The sequence below is a fragment of the Enhydra lutris genome, unplaced genomic scaffold (assembly GCF_002288905.1).
Source record: "Enhydra lutris kenyoni isolate GAN:26980312 unplaced genomic scaffold, ASM228890v2 scaffoldscaffold52, whole genome shotgun sequence".
NCBI classification, from domain to species: domain Eukaryota; kingdom Metazoa; phylum Chordata; class Mammalia; order Carnivora; family Mustelidae; genus Enhydra; species Enhydra lutris.
In genome coordinates this window covers 4,608,093-4,625,836 of record NW_019154136.1, presented here as the reverse complement: position 1 = coordinate 4,625,836, position 17,744 = coordinate 4,608,093, and the positions used below count along the sequence as shown (strand labels likewise).

Sequence of the window (17,744 nt, the reverse complement as noted above, 5' to 3'; positions counted from 1 at the left end):
CGCCCCCCCACCCCCCCACCCTGCTTAGGGCTTTTCCCTCCTTAAGGGGCCCTAGGCCTAGATGTCTGGGTACCTCCTCCTATATCCGACTTATATCCAGGATTCTGGGAGCTCTGAGACCCACTGGAGGACTTAGGGATCACCCAGTACTTGGACTTGGGCCTCTAGAAAGAACCCCAGCAGCCATCTTAGCTCTGTAGTGGGAGCACTGATATGGCAAAGACATCCAACCAGTTCAGCCACTTGACAGGACAAGATAGTTCCCAAGTGGGGACAAGGAGGACTGCGGTGTTAACAGCTTCTCTGAGAGTGGGTGGTTTTGATTTGCTTTAGAATTTCTTTTCTTTAGTGTTTGATTATTTTCTTTCATCTACTGGGGACACTCGGTAAATGTGGCTGATGGACAGACACTAGCACTCAAGCCAGAGCTGCTGACCCATGAACAAATCATCACGGGGGATTCTGAAATCAGGGTTTCTCTTAAAGGGAAAATCTTAAGAACAAATTCCATTGTCACCATTTCTTTTTTTTTTTTTTTTAAGATTTTATTTATTTATTTGTCAGAGAGAGAGAGGGAGAGAGAGCAAGCACAGGCAGACAGAATGGCAGGCAGAGGCAGAGGGAGAAGCAGGCTCCCCGATGAGCAAGGAGCCCGATGTGGGACTCGATCCCAGGACGCTGGGATCATGACCTGAGCCGAAGGCAGCTGCTTAACCAACTGAGCCACCCAGGCGTCCCCATTGTCACCATTTCTGAAAGGGGCCGAGGAGGGAAAATCCTCTCACTTTCCGACTTAGTAGAAAACGTAAATCGTTACTCCCTAAATATCTTGTTACTTGTAGATGCGCACAACCACACAGCTCATGCACAGCTGATGATGATGGCTGGGGAGGGGAAAGCAGTGGTCACAGAAAGAAGGGGAACCTGAGAGAAAATGAGGGCGATGGCCAAGGCATGCCAGAAGGCAGCTTGGAATTACAACTGGACGTGATCCAGCCCCACCTGGAAGCGTCTTGTTTCCATTTCTCTGAGTTTCGGTTTTCTCATTTGTAAAATCAGAACCAAGAAGCTAGTGGGCAAGGGAAGGGTACAAAAGGAATTTGTGTACAACACCTAAAAGGATGCCCAGAACTTCTGTCAACAAGGGACAGGGAAGCAGGAGTGGGAGAACTTGAGAACAAAAGTGACAGAAATGGAGAAAGGAACGGAAGACAGACATAAGGCAAGGGAAGACCCTGAGACACGCAAATGATCAAAAATAAACAGCTAAGGAACAAGAAGGCGGTGGCAAGGGTACGCCAGCTCTGGTGGTGAACATTTGTGGGATCACATGTTTTCGAGCTAGGAGATTTTGAACAACTTCGCCCCGGCCTGGGAAATTCCAAAGATCGGTTCTGTAGTGTAACACAACCCTTTCATGTTGGAGAACTGATTTTTTGCTTTTTATTTTCAAATCTTAAAGTTGATCTTGAAAATGGAACCTTTTTTCCCCATAGACTGTTGAGATTGTACAGGTGTGTTTAGAAGACGAAACCTACCATTTCAGCAACAGTCACAGTAATAAGGGCCTCCATTCTGTCCTTTCAATAGTGACTCACAATGTCATGTGACCCTCCGAAACCCAAGAAGCATGGAGGGTAAAGCCTGTTTAGACCAGCTCATCCCTGGTCCACACTGTCTTCCCACAAGATTAGGCCATGGTGTAGACCCCAGTTCCTAACCCACATCCTTCTGTGTCTCTGAAATCATTCCAAAAGCCAAGCCAGTACACCCTTTTGGAAGGAAGCCAAGATTGAGTGTGTATTTTCTTCTTACCTCAAATTGATCAGAGACCTTAGTCAAGATCTCTAATAAGGAACAGTGAGCTCCCATTTCTTCCCTATCCTGAAAACTAACCTTCAGTTACTTTCAGAACCCCTGAACCCACATAGCTATGACCTCTGAGCATTAGGAGGAGCTGAGTAAGTATCAATCAACCGTTTTAGCCACCGCTCTGTTCGGCTTTCATGTTGTTCTAAACCGGAAGTTGGCAAAAGATGGCTGACGGGTCAGATCTTGTTCTTGTAAATAAAGTTTTATTGGCACTCGGCCGTGCACATTATACTTGTTTCCTAGGGCTGCCATGCCAGGGTATCGCAAACCCTGAGGCTTAACGTAACAGGAACTTACTCTCTCATAGTTTTGGTAGCTACAGGTCCAAAATCTAGGCAGCAGCAGGGCCGTACTTCTTCCACAGGCTCAAGGGGAGAACCTTTTCTTGCCTCTCCCAACTTCCAGGGGCCAGCAGCATTCCTTACGGCTGCATGACTCTGATCTCTGCATCGCCTTCCCCACTTTTCTGTGGGGCCCCATATTTCCCTCTGCTTTCCTCCATAAGGACACTGATTGTTGGATTTAAGGCCCGCACGGATAATCCGGATGAACTCATCTCAAGAGCCATAACTGACTTATCCTTGCAAATGCTCTTTTTTCAAATAAGGTCATATTCACAGAGTGGACCTGTCTTTTGAAGAGGCCCCTGTTCAGCCCATTGCATGCATGTCTTTGTGTGGCGGCCGTGGCTACTTTCATGGGAGAAGAACAGAGTTGAGTGGTTGCTTGACCAAACAGTCGACCCACAAAATCTAAAATGTCTACCATCTAGCCCTCCCTTTGTAGGAAGAATTTGCCAGCCACTAGTTTAAACCCAGAGCTCTGTCACAGCTTTGCTAAACCCCTCTCCGTCTTCCAGCAATTCAGTCCCCCCACACACCGCCCCACACACAGCCAGTCGTCATCAAAATTGTTCATAAAACAGTGCTAAACCCCCATACGTCTGTTTATCATCAGGTAACATGTAAATATGGTTCTCGTGGAGTAGCTCGGTGTCTTCAAAATTATATCTTTACTTGCTACTCGCAAAAATACATGCATTTAACAAAAGGACTTGGAACAACATTCAGCATTGAGTTTAATGTGTACCATTTGGGGGAAGCAAACACATCTTCCGTAAAACTGATTTTTTTCTCCCCATATGTGTTGTACAGCTGATGTCAGTATTATCCAGACTTAGGCCCAGGGGCAATTTGAGGGCACAAATGGGAGAATATGTGGCCCCAACATTTCCTCAGAATGTTTCCTCTGGAATCTACAAAGCAATATTGACAGAATGACACCCTGCCTTGTCTTGTTAAATGTCAGAGCAAAATCTCCGCATCAGAATTCCCTCTTGGAAGACCCTTGAGGAACAGCCCAAACAATGATTTTTAAATTAGGGTGTTGCGATTTTAATTCATGAGGAACATCAAACAAACCCTCAGGAGTTCTCCTGATACCAATAACCATTGAAATTAGCCAAACTGTTAACTACGCTTGGAAACAGCAGAGAGGGAAAAAGAAAAGAAAAGAAATAGTAGAAGTACGTTACCTGTAATGCAGTCCACCTTACACAATCGTACATGTGCGCACATGCGCACACACACGGGCTTCCATCCTGACCTTTATGCGTGAAAATCTTAACACCCACTAGGATATACAAAGACTGAAGATAGCAGTTTTTGTGTTCTCATTACAATATTATCCTATTCTTATGTATGTCTTAAATTATTTTTACTGTGACATTATTATATTATCACTACAATATTTCCTAAAATATGTGGTGAAAATACAAGACTTTCTCTTAACTCAGTGAGGAAAAGGTCCAACATCTTCTTCCACAAGGTGGGGAATGTCAGCGCTTGCTTTACTGAGAAAACGGGGATCTATTTTCTGGAATGACAACTGATTGGACTATGGCCTTTAAGGAATTTGAAAGGCGTGTTGTATATTCCCATTCATAGGCGGAAATGAGGTCTTCTAATAATAGAACCAAGGGTCACATGGAGTTAAGCTCTAGTTCCCTATTCTCAGATGGTATTCTTTTTTTTTTTTTTTTAATCAAATAGCAATTATATTTTGTGCAGGCTCGATTTTGTTAAGGTCAGTTCTCCTAACCAGGAAAGCCTGATACCTGAAGCCTCCATCGACTGGTTCGCTATCCGGAAAGCTGCATGACCGTATTTCCAAAAGTGATACTACAAGCCATGAAATTAAGAAACCAGGCCTCCCAGTAACCTTGTCTTTGCATGATTCTTTTTCCTTAGGAACTGAAAATAAAGGAAAACATAACCTCCTTGGCCCCGACTGGAACTGTATACCCCAGATGACCACCTTCATTGGCGAAGGGGAACAGGAAGCTCAAATCACATATATAGATTCAAAGCAGAAGACAGTCGATATTTCAGATGGCACCTTGTGTCCCAAAGACCACCGGCACCTGTATCTAGACAACACCTATAATCCGGATGAACTCAACCAGCCGCTCACCCAGCCGGGAGACGCTCCGTGTGAGGCCGACTACAGGACTCTAGCTCAGCGGTCCTTGTTGACCCTCTCAGGACCAGAAACACTGAAGAAAGCACAGGAGTCTCCGAGAGGAGCTAAAGTGTCCTTTATTTTCGGAGATCTCGCCTTGGATGATGGCGTGAATCCCCCGACTCTCGGCTACGAAAGACTGTTGGAGGAGAGCCCGGAACTGCTGGAGAAGCAGAGGAGTCTCTACATGGCCAGTGCCAACGACCTGAAGGGCCTAGATCTCGCTCCGGATCCCGAGAGCATCCAGTTTGTGGCAAATTCCGTTTATGCAAACATAGGCGACGTGAAGAACTTCGAGGCTGCCGAGGGCATAGAGGAGCCCCTCCTGCATGACATCTGTTACGCAGAAAACACCGACGACGCGGAGGACGAGGACGAGGTGAGCTGTGAGGAGGACCTCGTGGTGGGAGAGATGAACCAGCCGGCCATCCTCAACCTGTCTGGGTCAAGCGATGACATCATTGACCTCACGTCCCTGCCCCCTCCGGAAGGGGACGACAATGAGGATGGCTTCCTGCTTCGTTCCTTGAACATGGCCATCGCTGCACCCCCACCTGGCTTTCGAGATAGTTCAGATGAGGAGGACTCTCAGAGCCAGGCAGCCTCCTTCCTCGAGGACAAGGAGCCAGGCAGAGGTCTGCAAGGTGATGAGATCCCCGTGTCCCTCATTGACGCGGTGCCCACCAGCGCCGAGGGGAAGTGCGAGAAGGGCCTGGATAACACCGTCGTTTCCACTCTGGAAGCTCTAGAAGCTCTGTCCGTGTCAGAAGAACAGCAGACCAGTGACAATTCAGGTTCTTTCACGATTGTTACATTTATTCACTGATAACCGTGCATTTCGTCCTCTCAAGCCATTTACCCCCGGAGTCCTGTTACCTGCTGTTCTCCATTTCACGCATGTTCCGTTTCATAAGTGTGTTGAAACAACCATTGTGGGTTTTTTGTGTATATGATTTCCTTTGTTTTTTTGTTTTTTTATTTTAATATGTGGCATGTATTTTTCCTCATTTCTGGAACAATTGTGCAATAAACTCAGAGTCCTCACTGCAAAGGGAAAACCTTGTTTTTTTTGTTTGTTTTTTGTTGTTGTTGTTGTTTTTTTAGTAATAACGAGTCCCATTTTCTTACGTGTCTCCTAGTGCCTCTGATGCATCCAGTAATCGGTTCTTGTCTTTTACGGCATGCAGGTGTAGCCATCTTGCGGGCTTATAGTCCCGAGTCTTCGTCAGACTCGGGCAATGAGACTAACTCTTCCGAAATGACTGAGAGCTCTGAACTGGCCGCAGCACAGAAGCAGTCAGAAAGCCTCTCCCGCATGTTCTTGGCCACTCACGAAGGCTACCACCCGCTGGCAGAGGAGCAGACAGAGTTCCCCACCTCCAGAGCCCCCGCCGGGGGCTTGCCTCCCAAGTCCTCCCACGCCCTGGCCGCCCGCCCCGTGACTGACCTCCCGCCCAAAGTTGTGCCTTCCAAGCAGATCCTTCCCCCAGACCCTATGGAGATGGAGCCCGAAACCATGGAGACCAAGTCGGTCACTGACTATTTTAGCAAACTGCACATGGGATCGGTGGTGTATTCCTGCACCAGCAAAAGGAAAAGCAAGCTGGCCGATGGGGAGGGGAAGGCTCCCCCTAGTGCGAACCTGCCCGGGAAAAAACAGCAGGGGACCAAAACAGCCGAGGCAGAGGAGGAAGCCAAAGGTAAATTTGGTACCGTGTCTTCAAGGGACAGCCAACACCTAAGCACTTTTAACCTGGAAAGAACTGCCTTTCGCAAGGACAGCCAAAGGTGGTACGTGGCCACTGAGGGGGCGGTGGCCGAGAAAAGTGGCCTGGAAGCGGCAACGGGGATCCCATTCCCGAGAGCTTCTGGTCTGGGGACCAGGGAGGCAGAAGAGAAGGTTGAAGGGGCTCCTGACGGAGAAGCCAGTGAGGTTTCAGCGCTTGGCCAACGGGATCACTTCTTAACGGACGTGACCTGTGTATCTTCACCCAAAGACTTAGATAATCCCGAGGACACCGACCCATCTACCTGTGACCATCCTTCCAAGCTTCCTGAGGCGGAAGACAGCGTGGCCCGCCTTTGTGACTACCACTTGGCCAAGCGGATGTCCTCGTTACAAAGCGAGTGCCATTTTTCTCTGCAGAGCTCTCAAGGCTCGTCAGTGGACGCGGGCTGTGGCACGGGCAGCAGCAGCACGAGTGCCACACCCGTGGAGTCCCCACTCTGCCCCACCATGGGCAAGCACCTGATTCCGGAGACTTCAGGGAAGGGCATGAGTTATGTTCCCTCCGAGGAGAGAGCCTCTGGGCTGCCCCCCCACGGAGCCACCTTTAAGGAATTACACCCACAGGCAGAAGGGATGTGTCCGCGCATGGCAGTGCCCGCCCTGCACACAGCTATTAACGCGGAACCCCTGTTTGGCACTTTGCGAGATGGATGTCATCGACTCCCCAAGATTAAGGAAACCACAGGTACAGCAATGATGGATTTAGTGCTTTGCGTTATGCGCCCAAAACACGTAAACCAGATTTACGACAAACCGAAAAATACAAAGTCTGGAAGAAAAGGACAAGTTAGGGGGTTTTGGGTTTTTGTTTTTGGTTTTTGGTTTTTTTTTTAAAGGCTGCAAAACTATGGCCAGGCTAAGTAGCGATCATGGATCCTCCCCTCCCCCCCGCCAGTGTTCGGTGAACACTGAAGTTTCTGGATCTGGATCAAGAGTGGGAATAGCATTTGCTGTTTGGACTCTTGTTCTGTGCCTGCTTCCAAAATGTGGGGGAGCAATACATTTTTTTTTCTAAATTCTAAATGGGGATTTTTAGCAGCATTCAGCAGGACTTTTGGTTATGAGACAGTATGATGTAGAGCCCCAAGAGTCTGATGTCCATCTCAAGACCTCGAATTTCTGTTTTTGCCATTTCTTATTGAGGGGCAAGGAAGGCTAATAGAGCAGGGTAGTGGGGAGGTCGAAGGGGTTAGGGAAGATCATTTGCCCTTCACTAGTACTTACCATCCCAACCTACTCTGTAAGACTTTCTTAGACACGTGTCCTAAAGTATCTGGCACACCTTGGGGTCAGGAAGGCCCCGGGGGTACGCATGACGAGCTGCTTCATTTTCCCCCAAAGAATAAAATAGGGGCACAGGTAGAAACAAGAACACGGACACCTTCTGCACCCACCTTCACCATTCTGCCACCCAGCGGGCACATAGTCCTCTCACCAGTCTACTTGGCCAGCCATCACATGGCAAAAACCGATGTTCTTTCACACTCTCAAATATCAAAGTATATCAGCAATTATCTCTTCCATCCTAGGTCAGTAGATGGTAGGGAGAGCTTACCTTGGTTCTCCATTTGTGCCATTTTAAGATGATCTCCTTTCGCAAACCCACCGTTGGCACCACCCGCCTTGGGAAACCCGTCTATGAATGTTCCTTAACTCATGACTCCACTAGCATCTTGACCTCCAGTTCAGGCATGCTGTTTACTCTTTCATGGTTTACCAAGAGCTTTCCCCTGGCGTCCCTCTTCTCACAAAAATTCTGTGAGGCGGGAATATTTTCTTCACATGGCAACTTTTTTTTTTAAACTTAAATTCATGTGACAACTTTTTTGAGAGAAGTTGGGCAACTCGCCCAGGGTCTCTGCTTCAAATCCAGTACCAGACAGACCTAGTGGGGTTCTCTTGAAAAGTTGACCTTATTTACTTTGCATTCATTAAATTAGACCACCTTGGGGAAAAAAAAAAAAAAAAGATAACTGATGCCAGGATTAACCTAACTCTCTTGGAATGGAACTTCAGTGTCCTAAATATGTTTGCACAGTCAAGATCTAGGGTGTGTGTTTTCTAATTACATGTCTAAATGCCAATAGATAAATGTGGGGGACAAGGCAAGTCATGAAACGCCATGGTCTCCGAAAACAATTGTGATTCCAAAGAAAACCGTAGTTTCAGAAATAACAGATTCCCTGTCTTTCTTGAAATGTTTTGAAATGGAAATCTGATGAGATCTCAGGGGGTAGCCATTGAAAAGGGGGCCGACCCTGACAAATGCGGCCCTTCTAGAGTACATCCTCGGAAAGTGACAAACAGCACATAGAGATTGAGTGAAAATGACCACCCATGAGATGCTTAATGATTCTCTCTGTTTCTCTGCTACCCCTAGTGTAGCTTTGACAGAGCCTGGGAAGGAGAGACGAGGAGGCATGCCTTCAGCTTGGTCTCAACATCCTGAAGCTGATCCCATCCTGCTACCATCAAACCTTCACTCGGAATCAAAGGTGCCAAATCCAAATCAAGACCCTAATGATTTCTCCCAAGCAAATCTGGCATATGGAGAGGCTGTGAACTGGCGGCCACTGGATCTGAGAGGGGGGAGCCTCGGAACACCCCCCAGCCAGAGGGCTCTGGGATGTAGCAGCAGTATCCTCTTGGGATCTGTAGGTTTGGAGACCTTCCAGGAGAGAACCAAGGGTGCGGTCAGCTTAAAGTGTCCGGGTATCACGGAAGCACAGGAGGCCAGTTCGGAAAGGCGAGCAGAACTCCCCCTGGGGAAGAAGCTCACCAAAAGCTTTTCCCAAAGCTCGATGTTCTTTAGCTCCGAAGGGAAGGGTCACAAAAGGTCCCCGGTGGCTCACAAAGACTCCAAGCTGTATAGGACATTACCCTTGCGCAAGCTGGAAGGCAGCAACTGGAGATGCCGGGGACCTTTCAGCTACTGCTTCCTGAACCGAGGGCAGGATGAAGAGGGTGATGAGGATGAAGAGGAGGGAGAGGCCACCCGCCAGGTCTCTTGCCTCTTTCGACCACAGATGACTCAAGCCATGCCAGAACCCATCAGTCCGCCTCTGGCTGTTGGGATTCAGAAGCAAGGAGGGGAGCTGACCAGAGCGTCAGTGCTGAAGGTCTGGGCGGAAGACCTGCCTGGCCCAGAGGATGCGGACTTTAGCAACCTGGCCTTTGATGCCCGGATTGCAAGAATCAGTGCCCTAAAAGAGAGCACGTACGCCATGCCTGATGGGTTCCTCGCAGCCCAAAACGATGCCAATGAGCTGCTCTGCCTTGTCAGGGCGACAAAGGGGAAGAGAGAGGAGTCACGCCCGGAAGCATATGACCTTACGCTTTCTCAGTACAAGCAACTGTTGTCCATCGAGTCCAGACAGTTGGGAAGTGCCTGTAGGAAACTGGCGATGGCCGAGAAGAGCCCAGAGGAGATGCTCCTAGCCATGACTTCCAGCTTTCAAGTGCTCTGTTGCCTAACGGAAGCTTGCATGCGATTAGTTAAAGTCGTGAACTCAGAAACACAGCGGCAGGAAATCGTAGCGAAGATCAACGAAGTGGTCATAAACTACATTTGTCTCCTGAAAGCTGCAGAGGCAGCCACGGGAAAGATGAGTGGGGATCCTAATGTTGGACTCTCGGCGCGACATTCAACCACCATGGCCGCCCTCGTAAGCACACTAACGCGTTCTCTCAAGATGCTTTTAAATAAATAAAGTATGAAAGTCACATCATAATCTACCTTTGCAAAGCCATACGTGAACGTTTATTTACTTTATGTGTACGATGAACAGATGTCTCCTTTCTTCTCTCTGTATATTTTGTTATTTTATATAAAATAGGAGATAAAAGTCACACTGATGAAATGTTGAAATGTACTAATCAGATGTATTCTGTTTATATTATACATATATATACACACAAAAAACAAATATCCAACCAAGTGATGACATTTGGCTATTTTTCATATAGTTGAAACTCCAGTTAAATGACGTGAAGTTTTAAATTTTACCGTGTTAGAGCAAAACAATGAATCCTATCCCCTCTCCCTCCAAGCGGACACTTGGAGACCATATCATTCATACTTAGAAGTTAGAAAGAGAGAAAGAGAAAGAAATCACAGTGTATATAAAACAGTACTTACATTTTAAAATTACGATTTTTAAGCATTGGCAATAGCAAAGAAGATGTTTAAAATTCAAGAAGCTATTATGAATTAATAGAGAATATATATAATTAATTTTAATTTTTTGCTCCTAGTGTTTGGTTATCTGATGCTTTCGTCCAAGAATCCTACATGAAATTTAATTTTGGCTTATGCCGTTTGGACTCGAAACGGGATGGGGGTGGATTCTATTGTGTCCCTACAAACGCTCATCACGTTGTTTCTATAATTAAAATACTTCCCAAATAGGAGAAGAGAGCTAACGATGGGCAGGTTCCTAGTTAATACCTAGAGTTAGAGATTATCTAGTTACATAAAGTGAAAGCAATTAATAATATCAAAATTAAACTTTTGATGAAAAGAGAGATCTCCTTTGATTTAATGTCAAAATATATAAACCAAAGACGTCATCTTCCTTCCCACCCCAACTCAACTGCGAAACTTAGAATTCCATTAAGAGTGACAGAACATTGAGTGAAGTATTTGCAAAATTACCAAAAGCAACAATCAGTGATCATCGGAGTCCATGCAGATCCAGTCCCATAAAGCGGACGGGACGCCAGCCTGTGAGGCACAGCGCTCTACCTAGAGCTCCGTGCATCACCTCGACAGGGGCCAATGTTTCCAACCAAATTTGGAATCCCAGCCTAACATCGGGACAGTTTCAAATCCGGAGTGTTCCAGAAAATCAGGGAGAGATGGCTCCTCTATTACAGAAGCCATGATCAACAAAGTGTTTAGGAGAAGTTCTCGTTTGGATCAGTAGATAGAAATAGGTAAAGCTGGGGGGTAAAAAAAAACAAACAAGTGGTAAATTTGACCACTTTTGGGGAAACTGATAGAATGTAAAGAAATTTTCAGAACTGTCCTCTGTCTACAAATATATCTTTGGGTCAAAGCAAAAGGACGCAAGCCGCAACTGTCAAATAAAATTGAAATGTACATATGTACTTAATGGGTCATTTAGTGCTCAAGCTCCACCTACTCCTGTTTGTGTAGACGGCTCCTTAAAAGATGACAGGAGTATGCCAGGTGCAAATACTTCATTTTTGTAGCCTACTGGGCAGAAGGCGTAACAGTCTGTAGTCGCTATCTCTTCTCATCAGTCGTTTCATAGAGACTCCATCCCAAAAGTCACACATATTTCTAGATGGTAGCAAACAAAAGGAGTTTAGGTGTGTGTTATTATAAATAATGTTTAAATAATACAACATTATTTTCTTATAATTATAAATATTGGTGTTTGATATTGATCAATATTAATGGTGTTTACTGTGGAAACTTTTGGTAAATATTCTGTGTACTAAAATGCTAACATTAATAGGATGTGTGTTCTTTGTCAGACAATGTGCTGAACATATCACATATATTTAACCATCACAACAATCTTATGGTTTGGACACTTGTTAATTCCCTATGGAGGCAATATGGTTTAATCGTTAAGGACATGGGGCCTGGGGTCAGAACCTTCTTGATTTACATTTGGACTCTGCCATTTTCTACCCCTTTCATCTTGGGAAAGTTAATCTGTATTTTCTAAATCTCGATTTCCTTAGAGGAAAACGAAAATCTCTTTCCATAGGATTGTCATGACTTTTAAGTACAATCACGTGTGTGAAAGTTTTACTGCATTACCCAGCAGAGTAAATACTTAATGTTAAGATAATTTCGTCATAGTCATTACGTCAGATATATCGCCCAAGCTGATGGGGGGCGGGGTGTTTGCTTTATCTGCATATTGTCTCCTGCCTGTACGTGCAGGACACATTCTGTGCGTTGCATGTGTCTAAAAGGAGCGTACAAGGAAGCGGTGATCCTTGTTCAAATCCTGTCCAGTTAGAACAGCTTTCAGTCCATTCCAGTTCTTTGAGAGGCCTCTGTGAAGCAGCTCTGGGTCTTTCCAGATCATCTCCCATTACCTATGGGTGCTCTGGTCCATTTCTGTTTCTTACAAACCCTTAGTACTTTGAAAACCTGAAGCCCCCACCCACCCACCCAATTCACTACACATGGGGCTCCTGAGTGGGGTCCAGGTCCACTAGAGTGTAGGAAGAACATGTTCGAATGATCCTTGTGTTTATTTTTATCTAGCCTTTTTTATGTTTGTGTATGTTTTATAATGGCATAATAGTATGGTGGTGTATGTACATCATTTTAAATAAATAAATCAATTAATAAGCATATGCCTGGTGCATGTATGCAAAAATCTTGTCACAGGTAGGGTCGCATTCACACGAGTTAGGAGACCACTGAACTAGAGAATAAAACTTCCTTGTAACTCCAGGTCCTTTTTTTTTTTTTTTTTAAGATTTATTTATTTCAGAAAGGGGGGAGAGCACGCGTGGGTGGCGGGAGAGGCAGAGGGAGAGAAAAGCAGACTCCCCACTGAGCACAGAGCCCATCGTGGGGCTCTATCCCAGAACCCTGAGATCATGACCTGAGCTGAAACCAGGGGTCGGTTAGACTGTGCCACCCAGGTGCCCCTGTACCCGTGGTCCTTTATACTGAAGTCCTCAGCCTGGTTTTCCAAGTGTGTCACTATTAATCTTTTATTCTGAGGCTTTGAAACATACACAAAAGTAGACACAGTCATATAATGAATCGTGTGTACTTCTCACACACCAGTTCATTTCGTAAGAACTTCTTACAGGTGACTTTTAAACATAACCACAATGCCATTTTCACACTTCTAAAAATCAATAATTTCTTAATGTTATCAAGTAAATATTAGAGGAGAAAGTGAAAATTCCTATAAACCCAACCCCCAGAGACAGTCCTCGTCAACAATTTAGGGCACCTTCTTTCAACTTCACATATATATGTACGTATATATCATTGTCTGGGTTTGTGAGTTTAACATTTGACTCAGAGTTGGTCTGACTGCAAGTGCCCTTCTCGCTGCGCCCCCATTCCAGCATACTTTATGTAAGTAGATTGGCCAGAAGGGGTATGATGGACGTGGAAAGAATAAGATGAAATAAGAAAGATGAACCCCACAGCATTAGGCTTCTAGTAACATCCAACAACTAGTGCAATTGCTTCAGACACTGAAATTAACACAGACTCCCTAGGCCCAACTGCAATCAGTCTAATAGCAAAATAAATTACTTTCCAGAAAAGAAAGACTAACAAATATTGGAATGACCAGTACAGCAACACTGCAAGGAATCAATTCCTTTTGCTAGGAATTTCATCTTCCATGATGATCTGTCTTAAGAAAGACAGTCTTCAGTTATGTTCCTTTTTCATGTATTTCCAAATGCCAGTTACTCTCTGAATGATACTTCTGAGCTACTCTGGGTATTACTCTAATTTATTTCTCCTGGATTACTCTTGGTTTGGCAATGGGAGAAATCCACTCTCTTTTGTTTACCATTCATAATTGTGTTAACTGATTTTTAAATTGGAAAATGAGCAAATCGGCTCTGTTTGCATGATTCCTTATCTTTAAACAAACATTTAGAAATCTTCATAAGGATCAAAATATATATATTACATTGTTTCTCTCTAATCTGACTTTGTCTCCACATTTTGGGGGCTGGAGGGGTGCTTAGAGGTGGGAGATGTCTGAGGAGCTCTGTGTGGGTGGGTGGGAGGGTAAGACTAGTTTTCAGTTTGGTTTTATGGATTCCAGGGCTGGTTTCCCCTGTGACAGTCCAAAAATTATGATAAAACGTTCTCTGTATAACATTCCCAAATCTTCCTTTAAAGTTAACATCGCAGAGATAGCTTCCCTGCTTTGAAAGATCAGAGTTGGAATCTAACCTTTTGAACTGAATTTTTATTCATAAGATCTTGAACATCACTAAGCTGGATACTTTTTCATTATCTCCCTGTTCTCTGGCCTACCCGACTCACTTTTTAATTTCCAAGCCTATACATAGGAAATCCATATCTTTATCTAGTGTTTCTGCTGCAGAAAATAATGGAATGAATTAAATCCTGGGTCACTGAAATAAGTAGATAGCCACTTATCCCACGTAGCTTATTTTGCCATTCAATTTGAAATTAACCTCCTGCCTTCAGCTAAACTTTGTCCAATCTTGCCTCTGTATTTATGATTGCATCTCAATTTTCAATCCAAAAAACACCTCAAAGCATTGAGTTGTTTGTGGGTTTCTTTGGGGTTTTTTCATTCTCCCTATTAATTCTCATTTTCTACTCCACAGCCTGGACCAAAATTTTGTTTGCGGCATTGTCATTCACAACTTTAGGGGAATTAGCTTTGGCAGTGGAGGTATGTGGGATTTGAGAAGCTGAGCCTTCTTGCTAACCTCCAACCAAGTAATGTATCTGTTTTCACTTTGATTAGTACCTTTTGCATGTCTTGCCCTTTCACTGAACGATCCAATACTCCTTTCTGTCACCCACTTAAAGAGTCAAGATGAGTCCGTTCATTCATTCCTAATCTGGGCAAACACTGCTAGGTGCTGGAGGTGGGACGTGATGGTGAATGATTGACATGGTCCTTGCCAAAAATGGAGCACCCATTCTAGAATGGGCCATTCCTCAAGAAAGGAGGGGCTCAGAGTAAGTGAGCATTGCAGGCAGTTTTCACTTTGCATGAGATCGCAGGCCCTCAAAGATAACCAAGCCAGCCAGAAACGTGCAAAATGATCTTAATAGACAGTGAGAAAAAAATTACAATTGTTCCATGACCTATAAAGAATTTTGTGAAAACATTACTATCTTACTGTCAATTTTAAATATATAGGGACATGAAAAAATAGAGTAAACCGGATACTTATTTGGTACACAGTGATTTAAAACATTAGAAACTGTGAGAATTAAAGTGGGCCTTTTTGGTAAAGCCTCATAGAGGGTAGTGTGAACAGTGTTTGTCTTCCTTTTTTCACCATTTGGCTTATAATCTGGAAGGAGCATCTTTTCTATGCTTTGGCAAATTGTCATACTGCTTTCTAAATTTGGATCGGCTTCGCATATTTTATCGTTCGTGCTTCCAATGTTGTGAAACATCTCCAAGAGTTCCTTTAATGTAGGTGGGTTTCTTTTTCAGTGTTACTTCCTCTGGGACAGCTTCACCCTTTTCATCACAGCCACCCTCCTTGCTTACATCAATGAATTCGCCTTCACTGCCGTCCTCTGGCTGCCTATGTCCAGTCTCAAAGGAAGGCCGTGTTTGCATTCCCATAATCAGTGACTTTTTCTATCATTCCACTTACATTCTCTCTTATTTCACTTCCAGCATCATCATTTTTTGTTTCTCTATTGCACTTTCATCTTTGTTGGCCTGTTCCCTCTTTCAGTCATCCATTTTTACTAAATGTTATGTGGCTTTATCATTTGGTAGGGGGAAAAAGAAGACAGCACAACTACATCCTTTGCTGTCTGTGCCTGAGCTGAATAGCAGAAGCTTGGCAGCCCATACCAATGGACGTTGGAAGAAGTGATACAATTGGTCACTGATCATCATGCACCTCTTTTATTTATACAGTGATTTTTGGATTGAAGAGGTAATCACGAAGTTTGGACTTTGTGCAATGATTCACAGTTAGCATACCATGGTAACTGAGGTTTAAACCATGTTGTTGGGGGACGGGTATTTAGTAAAACCATGGTAACTGAAATTCATGCATATCAGACCCATGCAGAATGAGAACTGCCTGGACACTAATGTTTAAAGGGTCTGAAGCCAGTGGTGAAAATAGCTGAATGGGTAGTGTTCAGCACTGTCCAATAAGATTTCCTGCTGTCATGGACATTTTCCAAATCTGTGATGCACAATATTGTAGCAAATAGCCATACGTGGCTATTGTGGATGTTCAGTGCGGCCAGAATGACAAAGCAACAGAATCTTGAAGTCAATGTACTTTAATTCATTTAAATTTAAAACCCACCTGTGGCTAGTGGCACACGGAGGTCTAGTGGGCAAGTGCAGGTCTGGGGGCAAGCAAAGAAGAGTAAAATAAACAGAATAATGACAGATTTCAGTAAGTTCTAAGAGGGAAATTGATAGTCTGCTGAGGAAGGAACTATAAATAAGTCAAGACTTTGTCTAGGTTTGGAACGAAGGAGCCAGCTCTGATCGGTTGGTACATGACCCCCATTTCACACAGGCCCCGCTAAAGATATTTAAATGGTATATGCATTAGAGACAGTAGCAGATAAAGACCCTCCCTCATTAGACGTGGGCTCTGACTTATCCAAATCCTTTCCTAAGTCCCAGGTCAAAAGACAACTGAGTACCCCCTGAATAATGCAATTACACACACAGACACATGCACACTTGTTCTTAGGCTTTGGGTGCCTTCAAGGATGATGATGTGTGATTTGCATGGATAAATATTTCTTCCCCAAGATCTGAAAATCAGCTGTTGAGTGCACATTAGTTCGTGAATGACTGACAGCTGCACTGGGGCATGGGAAGTGTGGCAAATATTGACCTAATAGCCAGCATGAGCAGTCTGTTCCCTAAAAGGTGTCCTTCCCAATGCAGTCTGACTCCATACCAGCCCTTAGCCCAGAGCTGGAACTTTCCTCTGTTTTTCCTGATCTCTCTACCAGTTCTTGGGCCCAGCTTCCTTCTTGGTGGGATTCCAAGCCTGCACCCAAGCCCACTCAGATGTGTCCAGTACATTCTGTGGTCTAAAATATACATAGGGTTAGGAATAAAGGAAGATGTGAGCCCAGAGTTTGATGAAAGCCAATTTAAATTTAATCGCCACTATCTATTATTTCTTCCCTTTACTTTCCCCTCCTAATCTCCCCCCACCCCCCACCCCACCCCTCTGTATTAGTTTTATGTTGCTGTTTAATGAGTGAACACAAACGTAATGGTGCATTTATTATCTCACAGTTTCTAGAGCTCAGGAGTCTGGGCACAGCTTACCTGGGTCATTTGCTCAGGGTGTCACAAAGTTAAAACCAAGGTTTTGGCTGGGCTGCAGTCTCATTGAAGGCTCGGCTAGGGATGAATCTGCTTCCAGGCTCATTCAGATTGTTAAAATAATTCAATTTCTTGCAGCTATATGACTAGCGAGTAGCCCTGGTATTTTGCTGCTGGAGTCTGGAGGCTGCCCACGGGTCATAGAAGCTGTCCATGGTTCCTTGCTACAGGGGCATCTCCAACATGGCTCCTTATTTTATCAAGCCCACAAGGAGAAGCTCTGACCTCAGGAAAGGTCCAGTCTCTCTTTTATGGGTTTCACCTGATTAAGTCAGCCCACTTAGGATAATCTCCCTTTTGATTAATTCAAAGTTAACTGTGTTGGGGGATGCCTGGCTATCTCAGTCGGTGGGGCATGAGACTCAGTCTCAGGGTTGTGGGTTTGAGCCCCACGTTGGGTATAGAGATTACTTAAGAGAAAAATTAAAAAAAAAAAAAAGATTAACTGAATTGGGACCGTAAGTGCATCTCCAATATTATATCACGGTTGCCACACT

The 17,744-nt window shown here is 44.6% G+C and overlaps 1 protein-coding gene across 1 annotated transcript in view; it reads left to right on the top strand.

Moving 5' to 3' along the window:
* Positions 1 to 9,891, top strand: part of LOC111157147 (FERM and PDZ domain containing 4) — a 191,874-nt gene extending 181,983 nt beyond the window's left edge. The window contains exons 14-16 of the mRNA XM_022518407.1: positions 4,122 to 5,186; positions 5,580 to 6,866; positions 8,567 to 9,891. Coding sequence (XP_022374115.1) covers positions 4,122 to 5,186; positions 5,580 to 6,866; positions 8,567 to 9,891 — 3,677 coding nt within the window. The remainder of the gene's footprint in view (positions 1 to 4,121; positions 5,187 to 5,579; positions 6,867 to 8,566) is intronic.
* Positions 9,892 to 17,744: the final 7,853 nt, after the last annotated feature.